The sequence below is a fragment of the Medicago sativa genome, chromosome 3, assembly GCF_051527215.1.
Source record: "Medicago sativa cultivar Bolivia chromosome 3, Bolivia_mono, whole genome shotgun sequence".
NCBI classification, from domain to species: Eukaryota; Viridiplantae; Streptophyta; class Magnoliopsida; order Fabales; family Fabaceae; genus Medicago; species Medicago sativa.
The window spans coordinates 7693733-7705355 of NC_140751.1; the positions used below are offsets into that span (position 1 = coordinate 7693733).

At 33.0% G+C, this 11623-nt stretch overlaps 1 protein-coding gene and 1 long non-coding RNA gene across 2 annotated transcripts; one reads left to right on the top strand and one right to left on the bottom strand.

Moving 5' to 3' along the window:
- Positions 1-340: 340 nt before the first annotated feature.
- On the bottom strand, positions 341-5182 carry LOC146935373 (ABSCISIC ACID-INSENSITIVE 5-like protein 2). Its single transcript, XM_085750535.1, has 4 exons — positions 4961-5182; positions 1814-2750; positions 1635-1706; positions 341-685 (listed from the first exon to the last, which is right to left on the bottom strand). Exons 2-4 carry the CDS (start codon positions 2627-2629, stop codon positions 605-607), a joined length of 969 nt encoding a protein of 322 aa, XP_085606661.1. The 5' UTR covers positions 2630-2750; positions 4961-5182; the 3' UTR covers positions 341-604.
- A 2145-nt stretch (positions 5183-7327) lies between these two features.
- On the top strand, positions 7328-8371 carry LOC146935374 (uncharacterized). Its single transcript, XR_015030210.1, has 2 exons — positions 7328-7856; positions 8061-8371. It is a non-coding gene; the product is annotated as an uncharacterized LOC146935374 (long non-coding RNA).
- The last annotated feature ends 3252 nt before the right edge of the window (positions 8372-11623 follow it).

The following is an 11623-nucleotide window of genomic DNA, read 5'->3' on the forward strand; positions in this document are numbered from 1 at the left end:
TAATGATTATTTCATTTCATTCCTTAATTTGTGTGCAATTGGCTAAAGCGACACTCATTTTGAAACGGAGGGAGCAGTAGTTTTCTCTCAAAAATGTTTCTCTTCCCTTCTTTCAAAAGTTTTCCTAGAACCCTTTCTCCTTTCCAATAGGCTGGAGTAGAGAAGAGAGGACACAAGGAAGGAGGGAGAGGGTTGAATAGAGTCTCGGCTGTGTTTCAACAATCACATTTCAACGGCTAACTTGCCGGAATGGAAGGGACTATGCGCGGAAACAAAAAGTAACGAAATATAACTTGCCGAGGAGGTTGTTACTAGGTATAATCACTTTTATCCATAAACATTATCCACTTTAACGACTCAATATCTATTTCACGACCCATGATTGAAAAGTTTATACAATGAATGGTAACACTACAATGTTCCCCAGAAAACTTTTACCACTGAGGTTCTATACTTAAACTGATCTAATATTCATAAGAACAAATAAGCCATTGAATGTGAATGCATCAAATAGCTAAGTAGGTAGTTTTCAACACACACTAAACTAATAGAACCATATCCCAAGATGCTCATATCTACAAACCTCTACATATAGGTACATATTTCAAAACGAAGCTGATGATACGCGACGAAGCTGGCATTTAGGTTCGGGTGGTGGAGCATTAGCTAGCATGTTCTCAAGCTCCTGCAAGTTGAGTATGTAAAACAAATTAATAAAGAACAAGTAAGAAAACATGCATCAAAGACCATAAAGATACATCCATTCCAAAAATTTGAATTTGTAGCATTAACACCATCCAAATGCTTAATGCAAAATGCCTCTTCAAAAAACACTATGCAACAAGATTAATAAACAAAGGTTTTGAAGTTGAATACAAAACTACATATTGTGTTTATTAACTCATAAGTTTGATTGTACTATATAAACAAGGAGAATATAATCAACAATCCAAATGTTTAGATATTGAAATTTGAAATCAGTAAATTGGTAAATGATAATCTTATCCTATGAAGTGTTGACAGAGACACAGGCATGATATTGACACATAAACACCGGTAATAATTTGAGAAAATAAAAGTGATTAAATATAATCAAATGTGTCAATATCATGTCAGTGTCGGACACCAAACACGCCTTGAATTTGAAGTGTCAGAAATACATATGAAGGATTGAAAGGAAATAATAACAACCAATAATAACAGTCAATAAGTAGAACCTTCATGATCTTTTTACTCATTAGTACTTCCAACCAATACATGAAATATCAGAATAATTCTAGGCAAACAGTTGAATTTGCATAACTACAGTCATGAAAGTACTAACTGTGTAAGAAATAAAATATTCTTATTGCAACTTTGAATTGTAAGCCTAAAAGTAAGCACAAGACAGTAAAGGGTCACATATTCTATGGCCAAAGAAAATTCTAAGCAGTAACTGATAATTCAAGACCAACATCAAAGTGCACAATTTCCCAAACACCATAAGTATTAAGAATGTAAATAAATAAATTAATGTCCGTACAGAAACTAAATTGAGATATTACTTAATATCAAGAAACTAAGGTATTCAGCACAGTGAATTAACAAAAAGATTTTCAATGGATCCAAACTATAACTTTTAAGCAAAATCTAACCTTCTCTTTCCTCAGCTTTTCATTTTCCTCTTCCAGACGCGAGACTTTGATCTCCAACTCAGTTGTGTATGCCTAATTACAGTTATAATCCATGGAAAAAGTTGTTTACTTGGGAGAAACGGGTAAAAAAATTAGAACTTCAATAACATGGCATTCAAAAGAAAAAGAAAAATATTCACCTGTTTCCTTGCTCTTGAGCGCGCAGCAGATTCTCGATTCTTAATCATCCTCTTCTGCTTCCTCTCAACAGTCCTCTCAATCATGTCCTCCGGTCCCCGTTTTCTCGCAGATTTCTGTGTATCAGATAAGTTTCCTACCACTGGTGAAGCCAACGCCACCTGACCATCTGTATACGGAACGCCATCCGATGGAGCACCGGCTGCCATGTGCAATGACTGCGCTATGATCTGGCTCGGAACATAAGTCGCCATCACACTTTGCTGTGGATGCTGATAGTGTGGTTGTGCATACTGTATCCACGGACCATGTGGAGAAAACTGTGGCAACGCTACATTCGATTCAACAACACTGACTTTAGGAGTAGGACCATTAGTATTCTTTCTATTTGAAGATGCAGCCGAAACAACGCCTGCTTTAACCAAAAAATCCTCTAATGTCATCTCACCCAAAGTAGATTGTATCTCTCGAGACTTCACCTCCTCATGATCGTTGCTTTGTTGGATATCTCTCCAAACTTCATCAACCGTCTTCTTGCTTAACGGACCGGTTAACGACAGATTAGGTTGACGTTGAAAAACAACTTGTCCGGCTTGCGCTGTGTCCTCGTTTTCCATGCGAATTGATTGGTTTGCCTCGACAGTCCATACATTTTTCAGAAGCTCGTCAAGGTTCATACTACTTAGTGGCTTTCCTAAGTCACCTAAGTGATTCTGAACTTCATCAAGGGTAAGATTGTACATTGAATTTTGCCGCGCCAGAGGCTGGAATTGCGAATGGTTTTCATTATTACTTTCATCAGCAACTTGAGATCCCATAGTTTCGATGTTAGGCAAGCAATGACTAAAGAACTCACTCCATATTTCGTAGCCTTTTGCCGATAAAAGACTTAAAGCAACATATCCAAATCTTCAATCACATGACCCTTACAATCAGAACCTGAAAATAAAATAAAATGTGAAATTAGCATTTTTGTGCCAATCAACAAGTTCGTGATATTCCAAGTAAACTATAAATCTTGCAGGAATTCTAATAAAATTAAAAGCAAAGAGGAAACTGAACTGTCAAATCAAGTCTTCTATGCTCATTATCTCTCACTCTCAATCACAATCTCACAATTAAAGCAAAATAAAACATAAAAAATTGGGCCCTGTTTGGACTTTGGATATAGGGCTTAACCAAGGGCTTCTAGCATAAACGCTTATCATATTATTACTTATGTATAACAAAAGATAAAATATAGTCACACAGTTTTCACATAAGCAATAGGATGTTTTCTTAAGCTATCTTAGGTTTTGGAAATAAGTTGAAAACAGCTCATGGACAATTCATAAGTTTTCATAAGCTCTCTTAAACAATGTGCTTATACCAGTAAAATATCAAATAAGCAAATCCAAACAGACCCCAATTCGCAGTTGGCAACACTTATCTCTTGTAGGGAGGTTTGTTTTTCTGTGTTGTTAATTTTAAAATGGGTCGTGTGCTCTATGTAGCCAGCCCTATGCATTAATGACAAAACCTTGTCATTAATGATGGGAACTTAAAGTGCGCTCTTCTCAATGTCTCAAGTTTGACTCCTTCGGTGCCAATTTTGATGGACTAGTCTATACAGAGCAAACTCTAGCATTAAATAGAGCCCTCACAGGTGGCCAGTCGGATTAGGGACCGGATACTCAGTTTAGATGTATAATAGCCTGAAAAGGAAGACCATGAAGAAAAAACTTAATGGTTTTTTGACATAACAGAATTGCATCATTTGTGCCATGTGCCACTTCCACCTAATGAGAAAGAGTGTTTTGTACTTTTGTTTTTGTTGGTATTATGGTTGTATTGTTCATTTTTGGTTGAGAGACAGAACATCAAATAAAGGACAGAGAAACTAGCTCCATAGGCATTCAGGGCCAGTGCAGTAATGCTCATTGATCATAATAAATTGAAATGTAAGTTTAAAAAAATTTAAACAAAAAGAAAAGGAAAGTGAGAGAACATGTAATTTAACTGCAAGGTAAATTTCATTTTGCTTTCAATTTTTTAGTCTTTTGCTAACTAGTGTTTAAGAACATTGTTTAAGGAACTCGCGAAAAGAAATTGTCTTAACAACACAAGTTAAACACTAAAAGTCATAATTATGCAAATTTCAATGTAAAATTTATTACTTTCGAATGTTTAAACAATGTTTTAAGAGCATTTATTAGTATTTTCCTTTTTTTAAAGGAGACACCCGGATATAATATTAAAGTAAAGCTTGTTTTATTGCGAGAGATTAAACTCAAGTGATAAATGTATTCGATCAAAAGTACTCAAATTAAAAACAATCTTTGACGAGACTTTACTGTCTTCGCTTGAACTCGAGACCTCATGCCCCTTCCCCCAAAGTTGAGACCACAAAAATTTTAACTTTTTTACCCCTTGTAAAATAATTAATAAAGTAAAAAAGACAAACCAGAGAAGGTAATAAAATCAGCTTCAAGCTTCTTCAAAAAAAAAAAATCAGCTTCAAAACTGAATCTTGAAAGGTGAAACAGAGATCAAATCAGACATGAAAATGAAACAAAACAAACATGTCAGAAATTAAAAATCATTATCATTTTCAGAGAGAAATTAACAAAATTCTTCCATTTATCTGCATACAAACATACAAAAGCAAAATTAAGAAAACTGATCCCTTGCATGCAGGCACAAAGACACTCACACATCTCAACTGAATTCCAATTGTGAAATCCTAAACCCTACATTCAAAAACCACAAAAGACCCTTTGAAATTTCCACACCAAAACCCCTTTGATTTGAATGTAAAAAGTTGACAAGGGAAAACAAAAGATAACAAACAATCCCAGAATTCAAAAAGAACAAATTTCCAGAAAAGTTGACGAAAAAAGAAAGAAGACCCATTTGAAATATGCATGCAAACAATTTTGTGACATTTTTGAAACACAAGAAAACATCATCATAACAAAAAAGTGAGTGAGATCAAACAAACCAACCAAACACAAAACCAGCATTTATTTCACCAATGTAGTTTCTCAAAGTTCAATTTTTTATAATCATATATAATACCCAAAAGAGTAAAGAGTGTGTTTTAAGACAAAATATTTATTGGAAAAAAATTGAGAAGAAAATAAATGGAATGATGAAAATTGAAAAAGTACCTTATAGTGAGACACCGATCTGAGACAGTGAATGAATGAAGAAAACAATGTGATTAAGGAACAAGATCAACAGTGTGACAAAAACTAAGTTGATAGACAAACAACCTTCACAACTGTGTCTATTGTTTGTGCATGTAAAATGTATGCGAGTGAAGAGAGAGAAAGAGAAAGGGGTGAGATGGAGAGAGAGATATATAGAGAGAAGATGAATCAATGACATGCTCACTTGTTCATTTTTATTAGGGAAAATACTAATCAGTGTCTTTGTAATAAGTGTCTTTGGAACATTGTTTAAGCAAAGTAGTGATTTTTGCATAATAAATGTGATCTTCGCATTCACACATTTGGATAAATGAACATCAGATCGGACGGTTTATAGTAAATGACTTCAATCTATCTATTTGATTTTATAAAATTCTTACACGTGGACAATTAACAATCTTCACACGTCACGGTTAAGAAGTTAGGTAAATAAACACCGTTCATATGTGATCAAACAACTAATAATGAATTAATGAATCTCAATTATTTGATTAAATTTGCTTAATAGTTAAGATTTTCTCTTCAAAAAGCAAGTTGACGGACTCCCAAGATAACTATGAGATCCAAAGCTAACAATAAATGGGTCTCAATCTATTCGATTGAGTTTGCTTAAGCCAATTGGCAGAATCACAGAAAAACCATATGATCGAACGACTAACAATAAATGGATCTCAATCTATTTGATTGAATTTGCTTAAAAGTAAAGATTTTCTTTGCATAAAGTCAGTTGGTAGACTCGTTGAATAACCATGAGATCGAAAGACTAATAACAAATGAATCTCAATTTATTTGATCTTTCATAATAGTTACGATTTTCTCTACAAAAATCCAGTTGACATACTCATAGAATAACCATGATATTGAATGGTTAATGACAAATGAATCTCAATCTATTTGATCATTCTTAATAGTTACAATTTTCTCTGCAGAAATTTAGTTTGGTGACTCATAATATAACCATGAGATCAGACGTTGTTCATATAATAACCATGAGCTCCCTCATATCTATATGTGATTATGTGCATAGAGATGTTATATATGACTTTATACGCACATATAATTTTTTTTGTTACAATATATATATATATATATATATATATATATATATATATATATATATATATATATATATATATATATGGGTTATGTTACAAGTCACCCTTTGGTGGTGTCTTTTATCAAGTCACACCTCAAGGTGTGATTTTCACTTTTTAGTTATAACTTTGATAAAAGACACCTTCATAAAAAGTAGTTGGTGTCTTTTAACAAATGTTCATAGAGTAACTTGATAAGAGACACCTTCATAAAATGTGTCTTCTATCATAACCCTATATATATATATATATATATATATATATATATATATGTGTGTGTGTGTGTGTGTGTGTGTGTGTGTGTGTGTGTGTGTGTGTGTGTGTAATTTTATTCATTGTTAATATGCTCTTAAACTTAGTACCAATGGATGTGCCATATATTTATTTTTTTTTTGCACTTTAAACCTCCTCATTTCATTTGTCCGCACCATCTCATCTATCCAAAGAGCGAGGTGGGATTTAGTATGGGAAAGGGGACTTGTTTCCCACCATGAGAAAGTTTTTTTCAACCATTAGATTAAATAGGAGTATCAATTTTATCATGGACTGCCTACACCACATTCTTTTCCTTTGTCTTTCACACTTTTTTTTTTCAGATCTGAAATTTCTTTTTTAACAACGTCGTCATCATTCTGAAACACAGCTGCTCTTAATAACAATATTTTTAATTTTGCTTCCATTTTTATCGCTGAGAAGAAATACAATCCACTCCTATTAATGTTGAACAAAGATATGCCGACAAGTAGAGGTGCAATTAATCTGAATCTCTGGGTTTTACACTGCTCATCAGATCTGGAAAGTATTACTTCTTCTCCAGTCGTATTTCTCCAGTTATTTGCATCATATTTGGTGATCTTTAATTGTCGATTAATGATAAGATTTATCTTATTTTTGAAATTATCATGACTTTATAACGTTTGTTCAAGTAATAAATCTGTTTATATGGTAACAAAAAAAAAAAATTGTTTATATGAACATACATAAACTGCAGTGCAGAATGGATACATAAGGTGTAGCCTAATTATTATTACTTTCGGACTAATTTTTGGTTTATTCCTTAAAAAAAGAATTTATACAACCAAAATTGTTACAATGGCTCCAATGTCTTCAAACAAAATTCTGGGTAAAACATGGGGGGTTTTCTAATTGAAGAAACAAGAAGCCCCGTGGAAATGGCAAAGCTTGGTTAGTAAAACACTTGGAGAAGAAAAAAAATGAAAATAATGAAACACTTGGTTACTGACGTTATTTTTTCCATTTGGGGTATGTGAACAGGATGAATGGGATGAACTTGCAGAAAAAAATCTAGTGTTGGTGGTCTATCATAAAGCTATGCTCCTCATACGATCTGATGGTTAAAAAACAACTTTCCCATGGTGGGAAAAAACAAGCCTTTCCCATACTAAATCCCACCAAAGAGCGAAACCACTCTCACCTCAGTCATTCACACATTTCAACTTCTCTCTAAACTTAGAAAACCCTCTTCATCCAATACTCTCTCTCTCTCTCTCTAACGGTAACACCACCACCACACACCGTCACTCCACCAGCCAACCCTTCTTTCTTCTCTCTCGCGAGCCCACCATATACAACCTTCATTTTCGAGTTGTTTATCTATCGCAAAAACAAGTTTCTCTCTTTTATACTCTTGGTTGCGACGCAAACCACCACTGCCTCCACCCTATTCCGCCCTCTTCCGCCTCTGTAAGACAACAAAGGAACATTTGCAAGTCTCTAACAACATTGAAACTACCACTAAGGTAATCAATAAAAAATATATGGTTTTTATATAACTTCAATTATGATAAATTGGTTAATTGAGTATGCAATTGGGGTCCAATTAATAAGTTTGTGTTGTGAAATTGATTAAAATTGTAGTAAATTGACAAATATGTTGATTTTTTTGGATATTCATGGGTTGTTTTATGTATTTAAAATTCAATGGTTGTTTTGTTGTGTAACAGGGAAATGTATGTTTGGATTTCTATACAAGTGCAACTTGAAGGTTAGAGTTGTGTGGATTCATGTGTTTTTCATGTCTATAATTCTAATATCCATGTGTGTTATTTTGAATTTGATTGAACATGACAGATGTCTCTCATGTCGTATAATAACACAACTGCAGATTTGTTCCTCAGAGCACACAATTTAGCAATCAAGTACTGGATTTTATTTATTTATGTACATATATTTGCAGGTGCATTCACTTTTATTCACTTTTATGCTTACTGTTACTTGAATTGAATAATTGGTAATTGATAACTTTGTCTTTCAATCTTGCATACAAAAATAGTTGTGAAGTCAGAACTATAATTGTTTTGCATACATCACTTCCTTATTTTTCTAATATAAAATTTTAACAGAAGTAATCCAATGACATATTTGTTGTTCCTTTGTATAATAAATTAAAGAAATTATCCATAAGTGATAATCCTTTGTTGGTTTAAAATCATGTTATTGTTGTTTCTGGAAGTTATTTACCTAATTTGAATCTCAAAGTTGTTGTTATACATCAGTTACTTATTTATTCAAGTTAAATCTTAAAGTTTGTTGTTGTTTTGGCTGTTTTACGAGTTATTGAGAACTTTTTTAAGAGAAAATTATCATCGCTTAAACAAGGATCTAGTTCTCAACAACATGTGTCCATATATTTTCAAGAGTTACCATCGGATCCTAGAAAACGGCCTAATATTTCAACATATCATCCTGAAAAGCGGCCCAATTTTGTTTATGTTGTTATCTCTTTAGACCTAATTTTGGAAAGCAAACTGGTGGTGATACATTTATAACAGAGGAATTCACAAGTTGGAATAAAAAATTCACACTCTCATCACATGTTGGAGGAGTCCCTAATTCTTTTTATTTTAGTATTAACAACATAAAAAGAATATGTATATTTGTATAAATAAAATAAAAATATATTTTACTAAAGGATGTGTTTGGGTATGGGGAATATAAACATTCCTAACCTAACTTTGAACATTAGAGAAAATCAAAAACTGCACTTATCAAAGCAGGGTTTTCGCGCCAAAGTCAAGGCAGGATGGGTGAGTTCGGATGGTTTATGATTATGTTGTCTTGCCTTGGTGAGATAAAAAAAATGATTTTTTTTATTAAAAAGAAGGAGTATAGTATGATAAAACTAAAAAGGTAGAAATGAAATTTCAATGAAAGAGTATAATATCCTTAATATATGATGTCTTGTGTTACAATATAAAAACAGAAAGAAGGAAAATGAATACATATAATCTAAAAATATTCAAACTGTAGAACATATACAAAACTAAATATGAGATGTTCGTTGTCATTTTTTACAAAATAAAAATGGAACGAAAAAATGAATGAATATAAAAATAAAAGTGTAGAAAGGATTTTGTGATAACAAAACAAAATACCCAAAAAAGAGAGATCTTTTGTTGTTTACTACAAACCAAAATGGAAGGAATGAGACACAAAGGATAAATTTTCCAGTGCATCGATCTAGGCCAAATTGTATTTCTTTTTTCAATCTACATCATTATTTCTATTCTAATTTTTTTTTTTTAAAATCTTTTTTGCAAAATTGGAGAAGGTTGCATCACGGTAACATATTGACATTTTAACTATGTTGACACTCAAAAAATTCCACCATAAGAAGAAATCCATCATGATCCTTTAAATGCCCCATCGGTGTTGTACTTAACCTGGTAGTGAGGTGGCATGATCATTTTGACTTGTTCAATTTAAGGAGGAGGAGCCATAACATTCAGTGTCATAATGCTTAAGAATAGCAACTTATTTGATAGGATAAAACATGTGACCTTTGGAACGATCTCATGTTTGAAGAACAAAGACTTTTGATAAAAATTAGATCAAGGGATAAATTGAGAAAAATATCATTAATCTGACATTTCCAAAAAACCATAAAATATTCACAATAACTGCAATAATATAATCATTTAATTGAGGGATCCAACAAAAAAAATATAAGGTGGAGATAATGTGAAAATAATGTGTAGAAGGTGGAGAGATCAAGAGGCATGCCTGACAAAGAAGCTAGCCAATTCCAATTCTTCATAATGAAGAGGCATTTTATAAACATGTGAATAACAGTTTCATAGTCTCTTCCAGGAAAGATACACCGTGAAATAATAGTGGAGCCTCTTTTCATCGGATTATCTTCAATGGCAGTAACATTATGGATGAGTCTCCAAATAATTAAAGATACAGTGATAAGTGTCAAATGAGCCTTAATTTACCTATACAAATCATGGCATTCGTTAGCTTATTTTGCAAGAAACCTCATAAAAAACCTCCAAATCTTGTAAATAATATAGAACCAAACTTGTTTAGTTTCATTCTACTTTTAATATATTTCCAACACAATTAGCACTTTATTAAAGCAAAAGAGTGAGAGATGCAAGCAATGATCCTAAAAGCGGTATATCAGGCTCTTCGCCCAACGAGCCATGCTATTTGCCAAACAAAACAATTCAAAAACCAAAAGCCTAAAACAGTGTAAAATCACCCAGCGAGAGATATAGTTCGTTTGGCGAGATATGTTGGTTTAAAGTCTCGATTGGTTGAGTTGGCAGCTCGCACAACAAAGAATATATCTCGCCTGACAAGTAATGGTGGTCTAAAACCTCACTTGATGTCGTGACAGAAGCCCACTGGGAAAGAAACGATAATTTTCCTGCCGAAGGACCTTTTCCAAAAACTATAAATAGAGGCTTGCAACCTCATTTTCATTCATTCTTTGTTGGAGCAAGTTTTAGAGAGAGATGATGTAAGCGAGAGAAAGAATGTAGAAATAACGTGGGAACATTGAAGGCTTAAAAATCATGTTGGTTGATGCAACATCTCGTCATCCTCTCTTATGTCATGTATGTTATACATTATGTGTAGATGATTCCTCTGTGTTGGGATTGAGTTTAACTGTTTAGGAATCTAATTAAATACTTGGTCTAGGTGGGTATATATAAATCATATTTTGTTACATCGATATCTCTATTTCTACACTTAATACTTTTCTGACGTGCATCCAAAATTGATCTTTTGACTTAGGGAGTGCTAGATAATACTTTTTCGATGTGCATATGAAATTGATCTTTTGACGTAGGGAGTGCTAGATATACACTTCATTTGTAAGGGACATGAGTAGAAACATTTGTAGATGGTAGTTGCAAAACATTGGGTTAGGTTTAAAATCACACACACACTATCGGAAAGTAATTCCACTCTTTTAGCTAATTGAGTGAAACATCGAAGGTTAGAGACTATAGTGGATCTTCCGTTATCTGTAAAACATCGAGATGTATGGAGAGCAATAGGTAAAGATATAATTAAAATAGGAGGAGTATATAATCAATTAAGGAAAGACATTAGAGGACTAACCAATGAAACTTTATCCCAACACATCTTGTTAATTCATAGGTTCACCAACTACCAATCATCATCTATTTACTACCATAACTTTTAACAATGAAATTAACTAAATGGTTTATTAACCAAGTCCTTGTGAAACGGTAATTATAAATACTTTGAT